The 23,324-nt window shown below is 36.5% G+C and overlaps 2 protein-coding genes across 3 annotated transcripts in view; one reads left to right on the plus strand and one right to left on the minus strand.

Moving 5' to 3' along the window:
- The window catches only part of PLCZ1 (phospholipase C zeta 1), a 45,520-nt gene extending 33,354 nt beyond the window's left edge, over positions 1-12,166 (minus strand). Inside the window, exons 1-3 of the mRNA XM_049625155.1 lie at positions 12,092-12,166; positions 11,446-11,603; positions 10,292-10,413 (exon numbers count right to left, since the gene is read on the minus strand). Coding sequence (XP_049481112.1) covers positions 10,292-10,413; positions 11,446-11,458 — 135 coding nt within the window. The 5' untranslated portion in view covers positions 11,459-11,603; positions 12,092-12,166. The remainder of the gene's footprint in view (positions 1-10,291; positions 10,414-11,445; positions 11,604-12,091) is intronic.
- An 85-nt stretch (positions 12,167-12,251) lies between these two features.
- On the plus strand, positions 12,252-17,322 carry CAPZA3 (capping actin protein of muscle Z-line subunit alpha 3). Of its 2 annotated transcripts, none has more exons than XM_049625156.1 (2): positions 12,252-13,284; positions 17,164-17,322. In XM_049625156.1, the coding sequence occupies exon 1, from the start codon at positions 12,372-12,374 to the stop codon at positions 13,269-13,271; it is 900 nt and encodes a 299-aa protein (XP_049481113.1). In that variant the 5' UTR covers positions 12,252-12,371; the 3' UTR covers positions 13,272-13,284; positions 17,164-17,322. The 2 variants fall into 2 exon arrangements, with proteins under 2 accessions (XP_049481113.1, XP_049481114.1); XM_049625157.1 differs by having other exon boundaries at positions 12,252-13,205.
- The last annotated feature ends 6,002 nt before the right edge of the window (positions 17,323-23,324 follow it).

Raw genomic sequence — 23,324 nt, forward strand, 5'->3', positions numbered from 1 at the left:
TCTGCATAGTGGGGATAGCACTACCTATGTCATCAAACTGCTGTGAGGACTGGAGATACATTAAATGGTAGCTGCAAATATCAATGTATGGTTATATCTTATCAAGTTCTGCTTGCCTCACATCATCCAGCCTAGTGTTTCCTCTTTTGCACTTGTGCCTCTATAAAATGAATCCCCAGGGTACAACAGGGGGTAAACATGCTGGAAATGATCTATTCGTTTCATCAGCAAAATTTCAGTAGTAGGCCAGTTTGATATGAGGGATCCAAGAGGCAGTCAGAGCTGGGAATCAAACAGGAAGAGCACCAGTTCAGTTCACAAAGAACATTAATCCATGTGTACGAAGCAACTTGCGGAAGCAGGGACTGAAATAAAGCCCCAGGTGGGAATGAGACAGAGATAAGTTTGAGAGAAAGGCTGGGATCTATGGTTGTCAAATTGGGCCCAGAGCTCATTAAATAATAATAGCTCCTTAAAATTATGTAATCTTAGAGTAATTCATATTATCAATTTACCTTAGTTGACTAACAAGATTCGACTTACTATTTTTAAATTCTGGATTTTGAAGTCTACATAAGTCAATGTTATAGAATTAAATTTATTTTAGCCCCATCCCACTCATAATTTGTTATAAGATCTTTAACAAGCCCATAAAAACCAAAGTGCGCCCATAATTCCTGAAAATTTTGTTATATAAAATTGTATAAATTAAAAATTACAGTCCTATTAAATAGCAGTGTAAAATAAAATACATTATCCACTAAGTAATAACAGTTTTATTACTTTCGGGCAAGGTTTAAACTTGGCAATGTGACTTGTTCTGTTTTGTTTTTCCCAAAAGATCAAAGTTGTCATCTGATACTAGAAAGCATTAAAGGTGTAGAGTTCAAACAAAATTTCACAAATCCAAATAATTGCTGTAATTGATCCTACCCAAAGGAGTCAACCATCAAAAATTAATTAAATTGCCAAAAATTAAAAACCCCACACAACACGTGAAAATTGTATTACTGAAGATGGGAAGTTTTAATTTTAGTAGAAAGAGAAGCAAATGGAAAGCAACAGAAGTCACTAATCATGGAGTCTGGGTAACAACATTGGCAGCAGGAGAAGAGGGAAGAAGGAAAGTGATGAGCAAGAAAGATTCAAATCTGAGGACTGAGACACATAATAGTGGCTGAAGCAGATAGAATAACAATGTATTAATTTAATATCTCCCCTGTAGGAGGAAACTGGAGTTCAGAAATCATATGTCAATTGTCCCCAATCCCACAGAAAAGCAGCAGGAAGAAAGACATACATGTCAATCAATACACCACTGTGCATATTGACAGTATATAAGCAAAATTAAATTGTGTAAAATACAAATCCAATCCCTTCAACTACCTCTTAAATTTCTCAGTATTTCTTTTTTGTCTTCCAGACAAAATCCAAACTGCATTGTGTGGCATCCAGGGTCCTTTAAGATGTCACTAATGGCAACTGCTCTCATTCTTTTCTTCCTTGTACCTCATACTTTTGGCACTTTGAATTAGTTATAGCATAAATAACAAGATCTCTTGCTACTGAATAGGCTGTTTCTTCTGTCTGGAATACCCTTCTTTAACTTCCTAACCTACTAATTTTTACTCATTCTTTTTTTATTTTATTTATTTATTTATTTTTATTTTTACTGACTATTGAAAAAAGTCTTATTCTAGAAGTCTTCCCAAAGTCCCTGTCTTCTCCCCAGGCCACATTAGATATCCCCCTGCCTCTCAGTTTTTATAAGACTCTGCATCTTCTTCTATCATAGAGTTTATTACACTGGAGTGAAAGCCTTTTTTTTCTAAATCCCTTCTAGAATTGCCTTGGATAGGAAGTTTGCCATTTTTTTTTCTTATACTCTTGGTACCTAAAAGAGTGCCTGGCTGGAGGTATTCAGAATATGATCTATCACCTAAACAATGTTGTAATTCTGGTGAAATATGTGCATTTAATTGGATAAAGGAGTTAATATATCCCTAAACCTAGGAAGAATAAGAAAAGATATTTTTAAATACACATCATAGAAAATATGCAAAATGCCAGGCTCCACTTCAGGGAATATTGTAGCTTTTAGAAATGTTACATATTAATCATTTATAAGTACAGCATAAAATAAGAGTAATGAAGCCAGTTTTGTTTAAAAAAAATATTCATTAAGTGGTTTTTTTTTTACAAGGCATTATAAAAAGAACTTTATCAAAAAAACTCATTCATTGTTTATGTATAATTTAAAAACATATCTCATACCTTAAGATCATAAATGCCATGAAGATAGATATTTTATTCTTTTTATTCCAATGCCTAGTACTGGACCTACCCTAGCATAGGACATCAGTGACTGTATGTTTAAACGTATGGTTGAAAACATGAAGCTAAAAGAACATATTGAAATAATTCTATTGATATTCTGATAGTATACTTTCAGAGAACAGAATCAAAGCTTTTCATGTTGTTCCCGGTTTCCACTGCTTAGTTTGCTAGTAAAAAGATGAGATGTCGCTTAAAATAAACAACCATATAAGAAAGTTGATCTATCAAAATATAAAATTTACTTTTAAATTAAGATGAGGTGTTTTAAACTTGTCTGTAAAATTACACTAAAAACAAAGTATTCAAAATATATCATAGGATCTGACATATTAACTTATTTTTTTTAATTTTGTTAAAGTTTATTTATTTATTTATTTATTTATTTATTTAGAGAGCACATGTGAGCCGGGGAGGGGCAGAAAGAGAGGGAGAGAGAGAATCCCAAGCAGGCTCTGCACTGTCAGTGCAGAGCTCAATGTGGGGCTCAGTCTCACAAACTGTGAGATCATGACCTGAGCCAAAATCAAGTCAGACGCATAACCCACCAAGCCACTTAGGCGCCCCTGACATACTACTTGAAACTGCTTAGCAACTTTGTCTTCTGTCTTCCCTTTCTTCCTAACTAAATATTTGAAGCAGAAATGAAATTGGATAATAAGGATGTAAAGGCAACACCTTATCAGAGCCCTCTGGGCGTTCATATTCTAGAAAAGGAAAGCCGGTATGAAAGTGTTATAATAGAAACTTTATACACAACAGACAAAGAAAGTTCAGTGATTCTTCTTGGAGACAAAAAGAGAGTCTTTATAGAAAAGGTGATCCTGGAGATGAGCTTTCAATGACAAGGAAGATAGTTGTCTGAAAATGGGGAGAAGGGTTATTCTAACTGTTGGGATCAGAGTAAATAAACATGTAACAGTACAAAACAGGTTATTAGAAAGGATGTTAGTAAAGCTTCAGTGAGAGAGATAAAGGTGAAGTCAAAACTGTATCCAAGGGGCCCTTGGCCCTGAGGCCCTCAGACTTCATTCTCAACCAGTGAGTTGCTGATGAGGTTTAATGAGGTAAATCATATAGATTTTGTTTTAGAAAGATTACTATGGCAGCTATAAAGAGGGGAGATGCTAGGATTCAAAGCAAGGAACCAGTTCGTAGGGCTATTCAAATTTTAATGGACATATAAGTCACCAAGGGACTTGTTAAAATGCACAGTCAGCTTCAGTACATCTGATGCTACATTTCTAACAAGCTCCCAAGGGATGCCAGAAATGCTAGTCTGAGGAGCACGCCTTGAGTAGCAAATAGTTGGAGACCAATTGACTTTGTGTAGAAATAAAATACAACTTAAAAGGTTTGAAAATTGGATGTGGAGGTAAGGTAAGAGGAAGAGTCCCGGAATCTCCCAGGTTTCTGGCTTGGATAACTGAAAGAATGGTGCTTCCATCACCAAGAAAAGAGAAGACGACAGTTTTGAAGGGAAAGATGGTTACTTAAACATATTAAATTTGAAGTATCTTCATCTAAGCCAAGACAACTAGTAGACGATTAGGATGGTAAGTGGGGACTAATGTATTACTGGAGAAAAAACAAGGATTTTGCAGGCAGACAGATCCAGATATGAATCTCCACAGTAATATGATATAAACCATATCAACATTCCTCACCTCAATATCTTAATGTGTAAAAAGAGGCTAGTAACGACTTCCTCGGATGTTTGTTAAAATAGTGCATGCAAAAACCTAACACAGGGCCTAGAATATGGCAGGCGATGAACAAATAGTAGCGTGTATATGGTTTTGTTGTTCAGGATAGAAAATTTGTGCTTTGTTCCCGTTATAAAGTAGTAATGGAAGCCATTGAAAGTCAACAAGGTGGTGACATAGGAAAGTCCAGAACTCACCTCCTTCCAAAGACATACCAAATATACAGCTATATATGGGACAATTCCCTCTGAAAGATACCTGGAAACTAGCTGAGTGAACTAACTTGCCTATATATTGAGCAAATGAGAAAAAATTCTATATCAAAATGGGTTGGAGAGGCTGAGACACAATCTCTCCACAAACATCACCCCCAACAGGATGACATATAATTGAGAGTGAACACACAACACTCAGCTCTCCCTGAGGAGTGAAGGGTTTGGATCTAACTTGTAATGCCCCAAATTTTAAGACTTCCACCTGAGAGATAAGTCCTACAAATACCTAGTTCTGAAGGCCAACTGGGGCTTGTGTCCACAAGATCCACGAAACTATAGTAAAGAGTTCTTAACAGCTCACAAGGACTCTTGGTGGCTAGTCCCCGCCAGGGCTTAGCACGGAGGTATAGACTAACATGTAGTTTTTCCTTGAAAGAGGCCTACCTGGTCACCTTAAAAGCCATAGCCTGAGAGTCATGCTTCTAATCTAACACAGGTATTGGGGCCCCACAGTCTCCCCCAGAGATCAGGGAAGCCAGTAGGTACCATCTTTCTGCTTTCCCTCTATCTCCCTCCAGATCACTAATATCTCCCTGAAACACGTGTGTGTACATATCTGGCACTCCAGCTTTTACAGCTGCCACTCAGAGGTTTGTGCTCACAGGTTCAGCAGAATTGTGGTAAACAAAGAGAAAATCCTTGTCTAGTTGTCCCTCAGGAGCTTGGTGCAGAGGGAGATGACAGAGACATTTGCTTCCAGTCTTTCCCTGAAAGAGGTCTATTTGTATACTTTATAAGCTACTGCCTGAGGGATCTAATCAGCCCACATCTAGGTGCTGACTGGGATCCTCCCTTTAGGAACACTAATGGGTCTTGGCACTCCCTCAGTGACTGAGAGCCACTAAGAATAAAGCAGGCTGCTTGGACAATTGCAAAGGTTGAGAGACAAACAAAAACTAAGTCTGGGATGAACAATAAGGTTCTTCTTCTAAACAAGGCCACTCCTTCAAAACTGGTGGAGGTGGCTGTTCTATCTAATGCACAGAAACTAACACAGACAGTAAAAGAAAATGAAGAAATAGGGGAATATGTTCCAAATAAAAGAGCAAGATAAAACCCCAGGAACAGATCTTAATGAAACAGAGATAAGCAATTTACCTAATAAAGAATTCAAATAAGGGTTATAAACAATATGAAGATTACTCAAAAAATTAAAAATAGAACTACCATATCATACAATTCCATTTCCTGATATTTAGTGAAAGGAAACAAAATCACTATTTTGAAAAGGTATCTGTACCTCCATGTTTATTTGAGCCATATTTACAATAGCCAAGACATGGAAGCAACTTAAGTGTCTAAAAACAGATGGATAAAGAAAATGTGAATAAGATATTATTCTTCCATAGAAAAGAAAGAAATTCTATAAATTTTGACATCATGGACAAAGCTTGAGGCCCTTATGTAGTGAAGTAAGTCAGACAAAGAAAGACAAATACTATATGATCTCACGTATATGTGGAATCTAAACAAACTGATCTAATAGAGAGAACAGATTGATCAAAAGGTGGCTCAAAAGGTGGTCAAAAGGTACAATTTTGCAGTTATAAGATAAACAAGTACTAGGGATGAAATATACATGATGACCATAGCAAACACTGATGTAGGATATATAATAACATGTTCTGCTGATGTAATACACAGCCTGGTAACTAAATTAGTAATACCATATTGCATATTTGAAAGTTGCTACAAGAGTTATCTTCAAAGTTCTAATAACAAGAAAAAGAAATTTGTACATATGTGAGCTGATGGATGTTTACTAAACTTGTTAATCACTTTTCAATATATACATACAATTCAATGTATGTCAAATCATGTTGTACACCTAAAACTAAGACAATGTTATATGTCAATTACATCTCAATAAAACTGGAAAAAAAAGAAAAGTTAATAAGATTGTTCAGGAATTATATGTAAAGTAAAAAGAAAGAAAATTAAGGACAGATGGAAAAGGAAAGTTCAGAAATTTTCAAAAAAAAAAAGTGATGTCATAGAAGTGAGAATAGGAGTAGTTTAAGAAAAGAGGGATAAATAAAATGCACAGAGAGCCTAACCATTGTATTTACCATTTTAAAAATAGAGGTTTTCAAGGTAGGTATGAAGGCAAAATTTATTGCAATGAATCATTGAGGAAATGGAGAAAGAAATGTAAAGGTGTCTTTCAGTTTATTTGCTACAGGAGAGAATATAACTTTTAGAAAAGGATATGAAGTGGGGCACCTGGGTGGCTCAGTTGGTTAAGCGTCCAACTTTGGCTTGGGTCATGATCTCAGTCTTTGTGAGTTTGGAGCCCTGCATCAGGCTTTATGCTGAGAGCCTGGAGCCTGCTTCAGATACTGTGTCTCCCTCTCTCTTCCCATTCCCCACTCATGCTCTGTCTCTCTGTCACTTTCTCTCTCAAAAATAATTAAAATTCTTTAAAAAAAGAGAAAAGGATATGGAGCTATTTGTTTTTGAGAGAAGATTAAAAATAAGCTTAGATTGTGGCAGACCAACTAAAATAGGAAATCATAAACTTGCAGTGGAACTAAACAATATGTAGCTGAATTGACCCAAGTTGCAGATTTGTAGGGCAGACACAGCAGAGAAATACTTTACCTCCTCTCTCTACCTTCTAACTTTCAAACCACTCTACACTACTGCCAGATATATCCTAAACTTTGCACTATTCTATTTCCCTCCTCAGAAAAGTTCAATGGCTACCCATCGTCTATAAAAAAAAATCCAAACTCTGTAGCCTACCTCAGGACTTTTGTGATCTGGCCATACCTAGCACTCCTCATCACTTCCTTGCATACATCCTATATGCAAGTCATACATCGTTACCTTTTATTCGCCAAGCACTTCTCACACTGTTATCTACATATACTGCTTCTTATTCTTCGAGGGACAATAAGAATGCTCTCTGTACCACAGCCTCTGTTATAGATGCCCAAGTCTGAGTCTCTGTCTTCTCAGATTCCCTGTAATTATTAACTATGATATTTATTATTATCTACTTATAAAATAGTAATTTCTGTATTTCTTTTCCTCCTGATGAGAGAGAGAGAGAGTGAGAGAGAGAGCACTTTATTAATTTTTTACAATCCGCAGTTTCTAACAGAGTCCCATGGACATCCTATAGATTTAATAATGGCTGTTAACTGCTTAGAGAATTTGAAAACTTAAGGTAAGTTCTATAATAATATGAATTCTTAAAATTAAGAAGGATGCTACTTCATACTCAACTAACAATCAAGAATGTAATCTCAGACTAGCAATATATATTGAAATGACACAGAATATTTCTTATAAAATATATTGTGTGCTACAAATTAATGACAATGGTAAAAGCAATAAAGTTTTTTTTTAATAAAGGGATAAAACAAAATCTTACAGAATTGCTCCCCACGTCATGGCTCAAGAATTGATTTTGTAAAATGAAAATGTGAATATTTTGCCAGGGTCATAAAGGTACACCTTCTTTACTTAAATTTCATAGTAAATATTCACCCAATAAGAAAATAAATTCACATCAGAATTTATGCCAGCTTCTTAAGAAATCAATAAATGTAATGCAACTTCCTATATTTTTTGAACAATTATGATTGATATACTTCAAATAATATTTATCGAGTGCCTACTTTTTTCCAAGCCTTATACTAGATACATTCACAAATAATATTTACTATTCAGCACAATCTGGCAAGATAACTATATTAGTTTCCCCATTCTGCAGGTTAAGACATTTGCTTAGGGAAATTTCTGATTTGCCAAGTACTGAACAGGGAAGATCTGACGGAGTGAAGAATCTCCACGCCCATTGAGCTTGCCAATAACAATAGCCCTGAGAAGCTGGAAGATTTTGGTCACCAAAATAAGATTCTTTAAGATTCATTGCATTTACTCTGGCTACAAGGTGTACCGTGAATTTTGGAAAGATAAACAACAAAAGTTGAAGCAAAACAGTCCAATGTTTAAGAAGCTTAATTTTTAGCTATCCAGAAAATTTCGTTAGCCAATACACCTTCCCTAGCATTCTATTTAATTAATTTCTTAATGCATATATGGCAATGTAGCCAAAGGCAACAAAGTATCATCTATTCAAGGGCCTAGGGGAATTATTTCGATAACAATTTCTTGTCATGATCATCAGCCTTGTTTATATGCAACTTATGCTTAAATTATTTGAGGCCATTTTAAAGAGGTTTTTAAAGAATTCTAAGCAATCTCTGTCCCTCAATTATAAAAATTATTTTCACAGCCATTCCAGAAAGGTTTTGCTAAACAAACTAGACCTTCACCCTCTCACGTCTAAATAATTGTTAATATCAATTAATGACCTATTTCTTTACCTGTTAGAACTGTTGCACATTTTACATAACACTTTTTAATAGGGCATGCACTTTACTCAAGTACAGCTCAGACACATATCTTCATTTTGCAGGTAATGCAAAGCAACCTGATAATCACTGAATAAGATTGATCACATTTCACATTTGATACAGATTTAATGTATTACCTCTCTGTTGTGTTGAACGTGAATTTTATTAAACCAAAAAAGTACATATTTGGTTCTCCCATTGAGTGATACCACTGGGGGGAAGTTCTACTTGTGAAGATCTTTCACAGACCTTGTGTTCTTCAGGTATAGTATTAGACATGAATTGCTTAAAATTCTGATAGCTTATGGCAGCACGGACTACTTGCATTCATAAAAAACAATCTGAAACTTTTGTCTTTTACTGCAGTCTCTTGAGAAGTGCAGCTTTTTTTTTTTTTTTTGAACCTCCTCTTTGTGATTTGTAAACATGGGGGCTAAATCTTGTTGAGAGAAGTACTTGATAGGGCTGCTCCATGGTTTCCTGTGTCTCTGCAGGTTTTCCAGCAGAGGCACCAACACTTACTTCAGAACTAGCTTTTCAAGGATGTTTGCATGATGAAAAGATAATATCTCCCTCGAGGGGAAAAAGCAGGTTTGTTTACTGTGCATGATAATAATGATAAGGGCACCCTCCAGGGCAAAGATCAGACAGGCTTACTTCCTGTAATAAAAGATTTGGGTTCCTTAAACTTGAGGTCCCTCTCTGATAAGACAACCCAGGGCATGTGCCTCTGTCAGTTGGCCCTCTTCACATCATGCTTTGGGAATTGAGACTTGGAGAAATAGCACCAAGATGCTGATATCCTTGCAATGGCTATTTTTGTAACAAGGCTATTTTCTCTGAACCAAAAGCCTGCCTTGGCCGTCATCCATGAAATTATATCAGGCTAACTGGTTAGCTTACAGGCCGGTGACACAGGTTTCCCAGTTTGTATTAATGGTAAGAATTTCACAGACTGTTATCTGGGTAGTCACTTTCAGAAAACAGTATCATATTCAGGATTTCCATCTTCTTAACTTAATTAGCCAATCCAGTATTTTTACTTGACTTGCCAAGAAATTTGCCTTTTCCTAGCACAAAACTCAGCTGAGTGCTTGGATTTTTCTTACTTATTGATGATCTTTCCCTCTGTCCTTTAGTGAAAAAATTGATCCAGTTTCCATCCCCACTAGTTCTTCAAACAAAGAAAACTTCTGGCATGATTTTCTACTTTGAAGTGAGTAAAATACCATTTTTCTCAAGATTTCTTTTTCCTTCTATAAATCACTAACATCTAATCCATTTACCATTTCTTCATTTATGTGATTTTGATCTAATCATATGACCGATCCTAATCTTACATGAACATTCTTGTATCTTCAGCTAATTATGCTAAATTAATAACCTGGTATTATTTCAAATTTTACCATTAACTTATTTTATCTCCTACCTAAATTCTCTCCTTCTTGATTGTAAATATATATAGCATAATTAATTGCTTTAATTCTCAAGAGACTAATTTTTCATATGTATTTTCTGTAGAAAGCATCCAAGTAGCTATTGACATTTCCCCTATATTGGATTAAGTCCTTCATAGGGTGGGGCAGACAAGGGGTGGATATTATCTCACCTTAAAAATAGATTTCACATGAACATAATTGCACTGAATATCTAATTTTTCAAGTAATTTGTGAGTTTTTTCTAGGTTAATTTTTCCACCTCTAAATTCATCCCGAATCATCGACAAAAACCATGTATGAAGCACAAAAAAAGAAGTTAAGGAAATTCTCACAGAAAATCATTAAGTACTTAAAATGCCTAAGGAAATATTTGATTTCTTTTCAATTTAACGTTTTTATTTTTATTTTTAAGGGATAGTCTATCTTTTGCTTAAGTGACAAAATAATTCTATGATAAATTATGGTTAAAACAAAATTAAGTAGGTACTATTCTGTAGTGAAGGTATGAGAGGGCATACATAACACAATAAAAATTACAGGAAAAGAATAAAAATAAACATTTGAGGAATCAAGTTATTATTTGGGAAATACAGTCTATTTCCTGAGACACGGACTTGGGGGACAGCTGGGCTTCAAGATCTCCCTGTCACTTGACCTCTCTCAAGTTCACTTTCCTCATCTGAAAGGTGAGCAAATTAATATTTAGGGAAAGTGAGGGCATAAGTTCTGAATATATTACTGAACACAGTTTCTGCTACTGAGTGTTCAATAAATAGTTACCATGTTTGATATAATTATTATTACCATGACATTAGCCAGATGTCCAGCTACACGTGCCAAAAAAAGGCAACATTTTAAGTAACACCAGAAAGGGTTAAAAATGCCATGCTGAGTGTATATTTGGTATGAATAGAAAATTAAAATAATCAAGCTTACTTATTGTACACAGACAAACTACAAAAAAATCAGGACACTTCAATTGGAAAAACTGAAGTTGGGAATTAATATGACAACTTATAATATCATGAAAGGTACTTGTGAAAATTGTTCAAAATTCCACTCAGTTTCAGACTGCTAAAACTAATGAAAAGCCCTCACATATAAAGGCTATGACTTAATATGGCAAAGCTCATGTTCTCATAAGAAAAAGACAGGAAGTAAGGGAAATGCAAAAAAGCTTAGGACGGATGGAAGGAAGAGGTTTATACTTAAATGAGAGAGGCTTAACTTCCAGACTCTTCAAGAAGAAAGAGGAGAATCAAGTAAAGGAGATTAATTAAAAGGAAGAAGAGAAAAGAGGAACAGAAAGGACTTTTGAATGGATATTTGTTCTCCATATTTTCATGACCTGTTGTTATGCTTCTCCTTGCTTAGTAGTCTCTCCCCATTACATGTTGTCACAGGTTTCAAATATAGTCAACTCTGCCCTTTTGTAGTAAAGGAATTTCTTGATATTCATCAGCTGTTGCCTCTGACCCTCTTCTAGAGAGAAAGCAGAAAATACAGAGTGGTTTGCACCTTTGTTCTTTGGAGATAGCTCACAATTAAATCCCATAGAATCCACATGCCAGATGTGTCCCTGCATTTCACTGCCCTTGAAAGTTTCTGGCTTCTTGCTTACATTTTGACAATCTTCAAACCCTCAATGTTTATAATGCAGTATCCTCTGCTGTTTGGCATTTTTCTGTCAACTGCCATCGTACCTTGTTTTATTTTTACTCTTTTGTTGAACCCCCCTGAAACTTTTGGGCATAATGTGCTTCCAGTGGGTTTGGGGAGAATATTCTGAGGGCCCGTGGATAAATAAATGCCACTGTGGTCCCCAAAGGTGCAAAGGGCTGCCAAACCCTCTCTAGAAACTCTAGGCTGCTTCTGTGGATTCCTGACAACATAGAATGTACACAGCGACACACCACTGTTGAAGAAGGCTGTTTGGGAGGCTAAGTTTTTAAAATCTTCAAAATACATACAGCTGAATGGCTGGGTACCACGCTGTCAGGTGACCGTCATGTTTTTCTTTTGGCCTGAACACCCATGGTGACATCATCAAAGGTTCCACACTTCATAGAGAAAGGTTCTTTATGACTTCATCAGTAGACTCAGCTTGCAAGACAACCTGTTTTCATGATTAGCCATAGTAATCTTAAGCTTGAATGTTTAACACCTTGATGGGAAAGGTGTCTCATGGAATGTTTTCTCATCCTTTGAATACTCTTTATTTCAGAAACTTTGCTTCTGCTGCAACCAAGCATGTCACTTAGCGTTCTGAGTAGGAAGGAGAAAGAAAGAGTAATTCGCAGACTGTTGATACAGGCTCCTCCAGGGGAATTTGTAAATGCCTTTGATGATCTCTGTCTGCTTATCCGTGATGAAAAACTTATGCACCATCAAGGTGAGTGTGCAGGCCACCAACACTGCCAGAAATATTGTGTACCACTCTCTATCGATGGAAATCCAGTACTCTTGTCTCACCACAACGTAATGGGTGACTACCGATTTTTTGACTATCAAAGCAAACTTTCTTTCAAATTCGACCTGCTTCAAAACCAGTTAAAAGACATCCAAAGTCACGGTATCATTCGGAATGAGACAGAATACCTGAGAAATGTTGTTCTGTGTGCCTTAAAACTGTACGTGAGTGATCACTACCCAAAAGGAAATTGCAACGTGCTGAGAAAAACCGTGAAAAATAAGGAGTTCTTGATAGCGTGCATTGAGGACCACAGCTATGAAACAAGAGACTGCTGGAATGGCCTTTGGAAATCTAAATGGATTTTCCAAATCAATCCATTTCTAACCCAAGTAACAGGAAGAATTTTTGTGCAAGCTCACTTCTTCAAGGCTGTCAACCTTCATGTTGAAATCTCCAAGGACCTGAAAGAAAGCTTGGAAATAGTTAACCAAGCTCAACTGGCTTTAAGTTTTGCGAGGCTTGTGGAAGAGCAAGAGAATATATTTCAAGTTGCAGTCTTAGAAGAATTACAGGAGTTATCGAACGAAGCCCTGAGAAAAATTCTACGAAGAGATCTTCCAGTGACCCGCACTCTTATTGACTGGCAAAGGATACTCTCTGACTTGAATTTGGTGATGTATCCTAAATTAGGTTATGTCATTTATTCAAGAAGTGTGTTATGCAACTGGATAATCTAAAGGATTGCTCCTGGTAATTGTCTCAGCCTGATTTAGTGGTATTTCCGGGAGGGGTGTTGGTATTTTCCTAAAGTTGAGAAGCCACTAGAGATGCCTATCACTTGACAAATGCAAGTTTAAATTAAGGAAAAGTGTAACAAATACTTTTACTCAGGGAATATTAACCAATAAGGCAAGAAAAGGGTGATGTAAGTGTGCTTCATGGTAGCAACCATCATAAAGCCAGAGATGCCTATTTGAACCTAAAACAGCTTGAAACAATGTGGCACCCAGAAGTATTACAAAGGTGGCCAGGGTTAAGGCTGTGTGTAGTGTGTGTGTGTGTGTGTGTGTGTGTGTGTGTGTGTGTGTTTGGAAATGAGCTTTGATTTTCTTAGTAACTAGAGAATGTATACAAAGAAAAGTCACTCTGCAAGTGATAATTTACATAATTCCGTTCAGTCATACCCAACCCAGACAGCAGATTTCAGTAAGTGACATAAGTATTGGATATTCCATGAAAACAACAGATATCAAAAATCTACCTCAGATGAAGAACTAGAGGTAACCTTAGAGCCCCTGCCCTCCAAGAATTGGGATTATTCAAATCCCCAGGCTTTTCTTTTCTTTTTTAATGTTTATTTATTTTTTAAAGAGAGAGACAGAGACAGAGCATGAATGGGGGAGGGGCAGAGAGAGAGGGAAACACATAATCCGAGGCAGACTCCAGGATCTGTGCACAGAGCCCAACGTGGGACTCAGACTCATGGACTGAGAGATCATGACCTGAGCTGAAGTCGGATGCTTAACCGACTGAGCTACCCAGGTGCCCCAAATCCCAGGGCTTTTCTGATAACTAAGATGGTCTTTGAAAAATCAACTGGAAAAGCTAGAAAACTTGGGAAAAAATCAACTGGAAAAGCCTGACCTCTCAAGCTTACATAGTTGAATTCTTGTGAAGTCATCACTGTAGGCATTTATAAGTGCTTACTTCATGCCAGGCCCTGTGCTCAACGACTGGCACACAACTTTTCATGATTCAGCTGGCACTATTAGTAATTCCATTTTATGAGAGAAGAATCTAAGATTTTGAGTTGTTTAATTCATCCTGGCACATAGTAAGTGACAGGTGTGTCTGGCTCTGCTCTTATCCTCTAGGGTATGACCACTCTCCCTGGAGGCCTGTTTCATTAAGAGCTGTAAACTCTATAATGATTTAGGCAAGCATTTCATCCAAGAGACACTTTCATAGGATCCGGACCACAAATTACCTATTCAGTCACCCTATTACTATTTCCAGCAAGGTGACTGACCACTTGCTTATGGTCTCAAAGAATTCCAAATCTAAAGCTCTCTAATAAGATTGCAACAGAACAGTAGAGAGACCCCATCCCCTAATTCTGACTTACTGCTAGGCCAAATTCTCTGTATTTTGGATCCAAGCTGTTGAGAAAAGATCTCATTCTACATAAGAAGCATTGGAGCAGACAAGGTTAGAATTTCTAAATCTCAAACATTTCTACCTTAACTGGTGGTTCTTAGAGAATCTCAGGAGAATTACTTAGGGCATATCTTTAAAAATACAACTTCCCAGGGACACCTGGGTGGCTCAGTCAGTTGAGCCTCCGACTTCGGCCCAGGTCATGATCTCACAGCTCCTGGGTTTGAGCACTGCACTGGGCTCTGGGCTGACAGCTCAGTGCCTAGAGCCCGCTTCAGATTCTGTGTCTCCCTGTCTCTCTGCCCCTCCCCTGCTTACACTATGTCTCTCTCTCTCTCTCAAAAATAAATAAACATTTTTTTAAAAATTAAAAAAAAATACATCTTCCCAGTATCCATCCTCAGATTTGATTTAGTAGGCTAAGAAATCTACATTTTAAACAATTTTCAGAGATGACTCTGTTGCAAGGGATCCCAGCACTACATTTTTTTTTAATTTTTTTTTTAACGTTTATTTATTTTTGAGACAGAGAGAGACAGAGCATGAACGGGGGAGGGTCAGAGAGAGGGAGACACAGAATCTGAAACAGGCTCCAGGCTCTGAGCTGTCAGCACAGAGCCCGACGCAGGGCTCGAACTCACGGACTGTGAGATCATGACCTGAGCCGAATTCAGACACTCAACCGACCAAGTCACCCAGGCGCCCCTACCCAGCACTACATTTTAAGAAATATTGGTCCAATCATAAATCCAAGCTTACGCTTTCTATTTACTCAATTAAAATCACTTCTTGTAAAACTATTTGCAAATGAAAGCCATGTCTACTACTTCACCAGATTTGCTATGCACAGACCAAGGACAGGCCTTAATCGGTTATGTTAAAAAGTTAAGAAAAGATGGGGTGCCTGGGTGGCTCAGTCGGTTAAGCGTCGGACTTCAGCTCAGGTCACGATCTCGCGATCCCTGAGTTCGAGCCCTGCGTCGGGCTCTGGGCTGATGGCTCAGAGCCTGGAGCCTGCTTCCGATTCTGTGTCTCCCTCTCTCTCTGCCCCTCCCCCGTTCATGCTCTGTCTCTCTCTGTCTCAAAAATAAATAAAACGTTAAAAAAAAATAAAAATAAAAGTTAAGAAAAGCTTTTCTAAAGAAAAGCAGCCAAGACAATCGCTTCATTGCTCTAAAACATACCCATCTGACAGATTATTTAACAAAAATTTGAATGGATATTATGGTTTTATATATGTATGTGCTGATTTGCCAGAACATTCCATAATAGGACTTACTGGTTTATAGAACAATCACAGGAGCATTTAATTCCCACTGAAATGTGGGGTTTTTAAAATAATATTTATTGGTATTTCTGCATATAAAAAGTCACATGTACAAATCATAGAAAATGCTTCAGGTATAAAGCATTTTGGCCTATTTCCTCCCATCCAATTTTATGGAATTGTTTTACATATTAAGAATTACAACATATAAAAATTTTTATCCTGTTCTTTTTACATAGCCTTCTATATCATAAATATGGTCCTATGTCATTAAAATTCCTTGAGCACATAATTTTAATTATTTACATGATATTCATACAGTTCATGCACCTACTACAAGACAACTACTTCTCTATTCATACATAATTTAAATATTTGGCATTTTATTTCTGTTATTAATTGGGTTATAGTGAGTATCTCTATGCATAAAGCTTTGCCCACATGGTGGATTATTTCCCATAAGATAAAGTCCCTAAAATTGCATATTGAAAACATAAGAACATATTCATGATTTTAATATATATTGCCAAATTGCTTTCCAGAAACACTTAACAATTTATAATCCCATCAATAACATAAGAGAATGTCTAGCTCACCACAGTAATCTTGGAAATATTAAATATCAAATGTTTTCTCTGATAGGCAACAAACTTTAAAAGAATATAAACAAAGAAAATAACTACCAAATAAAATCAGTGTGGGAATGATTTTGGTATAATATGGCATAATTTAGTGAACACCTTTTTCTTTGTTTGGATCTAGAATGGCCAGAAAAATCTACAACTAATCCTTTCTGTATCTTTATCATAGACACACACACATACACACACACAACTACACTTAAACCTACTCTAGCAATATACATATATACACACATACCCAAGCATATACACACATACACAAAAAATGCTTCAGATCCTGAGGACTCATTGTACTGTTTTTTTTTCAATGTATTATTTTTTATATTCCAGTGTTCTCTCCTCCCCATCCCATTCCCAATTGGAATGTAAGCTCCATCAGACTGGAACCTTGTCTATTTAAGGATCTAGTCCATTACTGTCTGTCATTTGATAGGTAATGAGTGAATGAGTGAACAAATGAATAAGGGTAACAAAGGTATGAAACATGCTAGGTTTAGTTGACCTTAAGATTTTGTAAACCATCAATACCTGCTGTCCTTTTAGGAACTATTTATTCCTTTGCAGATTCCCCCAGCTGATGTTGTGACCCTTCATTTGATTGCATTCTGAAGCTGCAATTGGCTACCTACTGCTCTGATGAAAAACCTTTGCTCTTTTCCCACTCCAAATGGACAGAGATTTCTTCTCCAACAAGTTTAAGAAAATCAAGTTCTTTAAAAGTCATATTTTTCTTTCAATTTTACATAATCCTCTGTCAAAGATTTCTGTACCCTTCCTCTTGGCGGGGCTGGTCCAGAGGGCTAGCCCAATGGCTATATCATATTCTACTCAAGCAGAGATTCAGGAGGAGCATAGATCCTTTAACCCACCCACTAGACTGAGTCCCTGATGTTCTGAGGACATGCCCTAGCCTCAGGATTGCCTTGAGGCTAAAGCAGGCTTCAGCTTCCCTTTTCTGTTGGAATTTTGATCACAGTATACAAACCCCAACTACTCCTTTCTACTTATCAATAAGGTCTCCAATAATCAAATAGAGTTCCTACTAGACTCTGCATATTTTTGAAGTTCACATAACTGATTACATTTTAGTAAATCAATATGAAAAGTACTTTCAGGTCACAGTCACTCAACCAGTTTTTTATTTATCTCACCTTCTCCTCAATCTCCTCACCAGGACACATCTCTTAGATTCTCACCCTTTTGCTTGGATAATTTCAGGAGCTTCTTAGTATATGGTACTATTGTTAAAGAATGGGTTCTCTGTCTACTGCTTCCTATATTCTAGTGAAATCTATCTCAATTCCACATCAGTCACTAGTCTCTCCTGATTAGCAGTCAATTTAGTCTTTTCTACTGATTGACCCCAATAGCCTTCTTCATGATGTGTTTCGAATTTTTCTACTCTACTTAAGCTCTGCTTCCTCATCAGTCCCTCATTTAGTAAATGACGCAGTCTCTTTACCAAGAAGACATATGCTTTCAAAAAGAGCTTCTACAGCTTCTTCTCTCTACACTTAAAAATATATTTATTTTCTCTCCTGCCAAATAGTCTCCAAAGAAGCGTGTGTTCCTTTTTAAGACTAACTCTTCCTCCTGTTCACTTTATCCTAAGTCCTTGATATTTTGTCATCCACGCTCTTGATTGTTCAGTTACCCTTTTTGGTTCTTAGTTCCTCACTAGCCCCATCCATCTTGGCTCCTCTCCTCCACCAGCAAGTGTATACAGTTCCAACTAGACTAAAAAATTTTCCCTATAAATGTCTCAGGTCCTTTCACCATGAAACTTTTCAAAGGATTATCCTATTCTTGCTTTTTCTTCTGTATCCTTACCACTTATTATTTTCTTAAAGGAATGGATTTAATTAAGAGACTGCTATGTTCTAGGCATTCTACCAGCAATTTCATCTGCCTCATTGATTCCTTATAAGAATTTGACAACTGGGAATTATTTTTTACAGCTTAGGAAACTAAGAATATTCATAAGTAGCCTTGCCAAATTGACACAGCTGGTAAGGGACAGAACTGGGATTCCAAATCAGGTCTGTCACACTTGAAAACTCCTGTTCTGTATACCACATCATGCTGCCTTAACTCTGCAACCTCTGGCTGCCAGTGTAATAATACAATAAAAATCCATTCTCAAAAGTTTTCAATATCATAATTGTTTATTCCAATTGCCTTTTGTCAGTTATTGTCATGAGAAGATGACTACTTCTTCATCCTGAAAAACCTTTAATTCCTCGGTTATAATTGCATTTTAGTCTCCCCTTCCTCTAATTCGTTTCATTTCTCCCCCTCCACCGAACCTCACACTCAAAAACAAATATTCTCCAAACCTTAGTTTTCCATCCTCTTCTTTTTACCTTATCACCTTCAGTCACCAAAGTCTTCAGCAACCACCCCATTCTTCAAAATATTCACCACAATATTCATCAGGTACAACAGGACTGGAGAAAATAATCCATGGCTTATTACTAAATAGCTCTTCAAAACTATTTTCAATACCATTTGCATATTTTTCTCTTCCCTCTTAGCTTCCAAACTTGTTGCTTTTTTTTTTTTCCCCGCTAAGCACCGTATTTATTGTAAGATACAACATTGATTGACCACACTCTACCAGAAGAGCTTTGCATAAACATATCTCCCAGTTTGACTTAGACCTCCAAGAATATTCTATCTTGGCACTGGTCCCTTTGTCCATACTCACTGCCCCTTCCCATCCAACTGCCACATCCATCCAACCCCAGTCCACCTACACTCTATAAATGAAAACAAGACATCTACTAAACAATCACACAGATGACTCTAATCAACTTGACTTTAGGCTTCTTTTCCGATATTACCTACTACAAATCCTACCTTTCAATGTCAAAGTAAACATTTCCAGAACAAAGCTGTTATTTTTACCTGCTCCTCTTTCCCTCAAGCAAATTACTCTTTTTTTTTTGTGCTCTTAGAAGCACTATCTTGCCATTAACTCAAGGCCAAAACTCAGACATCCTTAACTTCTTTCCTATTTTCTAAAATGTAACTAGTCATTGAATTTTTTTACTTATGTTCCTGCAAGTATTTTTCTTACTTATTCTCTCTCTCACCTTATCAATAATCTTTGTTACTTCTCACTTATCAAGATTTCTAATAAGTCTGCCTTCTTTTCTTTTTTTAATCTCCAATCTATTCTATGAAGTTCTGCCAAATTAATTTTCATAATCCTCAACTGATTACTCATTGATGTTATTCACAGTCTTGATCAAACACTTTTAAAAGATACTGATTGGGGCGCCTGGGTGGCGCAGTCGGTTGGGCGTCCGACTTCAGCCAGGTCACGATCTCGCGGTCTGTGAGTTCGAGCCCCGCGTCGGGCTCTGGACTCGGAGCCTGGAGCCTGTTTCCGATTCTGTGTCTCCCTCTCTCTCTGCCCCTCCCCCGTTCATGCTCTGTCTCTCTCTGTCCCAAAAATAAATAAAAAACGTTGAAAAAAAAATTTTTTTAAAAAAATAAAAGATACTGATTGACTAGGGAGTAGATTTCACATTTTCTGGCTCAGTGTTCAAAGTTTCTCCATGATCTGAGTGCCTCTTGCGCTTCCATGGACCTTATATGACTAAACTGGACTTAATCACTTCTTCCAAGAAGCCTAAGAGACGCTTCACCAGAAGTGCTGTCTACATTTCTTAAATGTGAATGCATTTTATGTTTAATTCCGCACTGGTAATTGTCTACATTAATTTGAATATTAGATGTGAGTGTTTGCCCTGTTTCTCTTAATAGGCCAAAGGAGAGATTTTGTTTCTTTCATGCACAATGTAATGAAAATCTATAAAACTTTGAATCAGAATATCTAAGTTCAAGTCTTGATTCTACCAATAACTACTCTTCTGACATTAAGAAAGGTTAAAATATATGACATCTTTGGTATGATTTTTTTTTCCATTTGTTAAGTGATGGTTGAATGCACATCTAGAATAATTTTTTACATATACTGTGTGAACAATACTTGATTGGTGAATAAATAAATGTCCAAGAGAAGAAAGCTTCCAATAGTCTCTCAGGTTGGTCAGAACTTCACAACAAGCATTTCCCAAAGATAAGAGAAAGTTCTTGAGAGCATCAATCCAAACAAATTCTCCACCTTTTAGGAATTGTAATTTACAAATGTCTCTGAGTTGGAAGTACAGCTTTGCATTTTAAAGATCATAGTGTCTAGCACATGATAAGAATACAATTCCCACACTATATTGCCCTGACAATTCATTCTTGATGTTATATCACATGCCATGTAGATATAGATAGCTTAAGGAGGCTCCGGGGACAAGAATTTAATCAGTCTGTGCCCAAACAGAAATCATATGAAAAATACAAATTGGGTAGTTCAAAAAGATATAATGAAGGGATTATCCACAAAGATGCGGGAACACTGAGGAGAGTAAAATAACATTAAATCTGTTCACATATTTAGGTCAAGGTTAGGGAGTGGCCACCAGAACCTAGAGGGAGGAGTCAATATAATGGGACACCAGAAGAAGGGCCTCTATGAAGGAGCACTGACAGCCTGAAGAGGCCCCTCAGAAAGAGAGAAAGGGCATAAGTGCTCTCCTTTTTTTTTTTTCTCCAGCTTCTGTCAGAGCTCCCCATTGGCAAAACTAGTCAAAGCCAGAGGGCAAGGGAGTCCATGTACATCAGCCTCCCATGGCCAGTAGTAGGATGCGGAAGGGGAGAAGGTAGATTTGGAGGGGCAAATGGGGGATACTATACACATTCATTCTGAATGTGATTTCTGACACCTTACAGGGCTTTTACTTTGGTAAGATGAACATCCAACATTTACTATTTCGTCCTTTTGTTCATTTGTTCATTTTGTTCATTTAGAAATGCCATTAGTTTAAATAAATAAATATATTTTATAGAGCTACATAAAAGATGTGTTTGGAAGGATTTCAAGTAAGTTTTCTGAATATTTTAGTCCATTTTAATGCCTTGAAAAGGACAACCTCTTCTAGGTTATAAATACAACAGATTTTCTGAATTAACTTTATTGCATAAATATAATGCTTATCATACTGTTCTTATCTCCCTAGTCACTTTTTATTCTTCTTTAGAATATGTAAAGTGCCCCTCACTTTACAAGCACCATGTTCATGTTCCAAACTCATACAAATAAAAAAGAATTTATTGTGTGAATAGGATTTACTAATTGGACAGATTTATTTTTTTTATTCCTTAGGAATGTGATCTGTGACCCTAATAGCATGCAAATGCAGCCCTCAGTTCAGAGACAGTCATAGCATGAGACTGAAGAAAGGGAAAATTCCATAAATATTATATGTGTTTTTACCAAAGATACCTGAACAGTATCATAATGTTTCTTAATGAGTATTTTTCATGTTCATTTCAATGCTTTTTTTTTTTATACCTCATTCTTGGATAAACGATCTTCAATCCAACAGCTCAAATTCTTATGGGTTTATAAGAAAATATAGGATTTATAAAATGTATAAAAATTTGCTTATAAAAAATAAAGGAAAATCAGGGCCCTTTTGCAAAACTATTATCATAGCATAACAAATCCCTAAAATTTAGAAAGATCTATAGTGTCTCTTTGGAATTATATTAGCTATGTCTACACTGGTAATCATATGTCAGACTGATTTATTCACGTTTCTAGAAGTCCTTGCAGAGTACCATGATCTCTAATGCCAAGACCTCAAGAAATAGGAGAGGAAAATCTGGTGATAGTGGCTTTTTATAGTTACATGGTACCATTCAGTACATTTTGTTGGAACTAAATTGACTCCCAGAACACAACTATTTGCAGGGAATATGACTATGGAAAATTTGAGTTAACCTGCATTACCTGACTTAGCTTGGTCCAACATAAACTTGTAACCCACCTGCCAATATTCATAGTCCCACTGTATTGGTTTTACCCAAGAATACCACACATCAAACTCTTCAAGACCTGATAAAAGAAACCAACCTTGCTGCTAACCACCCGTGCATGTATTTCAGTGTCCTCCTAAGGGACTGCATCCCAAAGAGACTCCTTTATGCTACTACAAATTTATTTTACTCCCTCCCAAAATTCTTTTACAAAATATTTGCAGTATGACTAACTCCTCTTTCCTTTTATCTTATTGCTCAATTCCTCCTTTTAAATTGATTTTCAAAAAACAGTTCTTTATAAATGTACTGCATTAGGAAAAGGATTCTTATTTGCTTTGGTGATCCCATTACTGGGTCTAGAACATAAGCAGTGTTTAGTAGGCATTTGTTGAATATGTAAATGAATGGTTAAATAGATAAAGACGTTAAAGAAACAAACTACACTCTACTACTGTTTCCTTTTCTTTCTTCTTTTGTTTCATTTTTTTTCTTTTGTTATTTACTTATTTTACTACTTTTTTTATTCAAGTATAATTAACGTACAGTGTTATATTAGCTTAGGTGTACAACATAATGATTCAACAATTCTATTACTGTTTCCTTTAAATAAATACTTTTTCCACTATAGATTTTAACTTCCAAAGCATTAAGAGGTGAATGTCAATTTGAGAATGCAAGCACAAAGGATGTGCTAAGGTTTAAAGAGAACTGTCTGGGTTTCCATGGAGAAACAAGTTTGAAAATGCTATATGTACCCCTGCTTGGGGTATCAATGTGCATTAACATGTTAAAGGCTCTGAGATAATATGTCACTTAAAAAATATATTTAGTTGAGTGTTATC

This window comes from Panthera uncia, chromosome B4 (genome assembly GCF_023721935.1).
Source record: "Panthera uncia isolate 11264 chromosome B4, Puncia_PCG_1.0, whole genome shotgun sequence".
Taxonomy (NCBI): Eukaryota; Metazoa; Chordata; class Mammalia; order Carnivora; family Felidae; genus Panthera; species Panthera uncia.

What these genes read in the sequence shown, in the direction of transcription:
- CAPZA3 (XM_049625156.1), top strand. Translation starts at nt 12,372, where the DNA reads ATGTCACTTAGCGTTCTGAGTAGGAAGGAGAAAGAAAGAGTAATTCGC.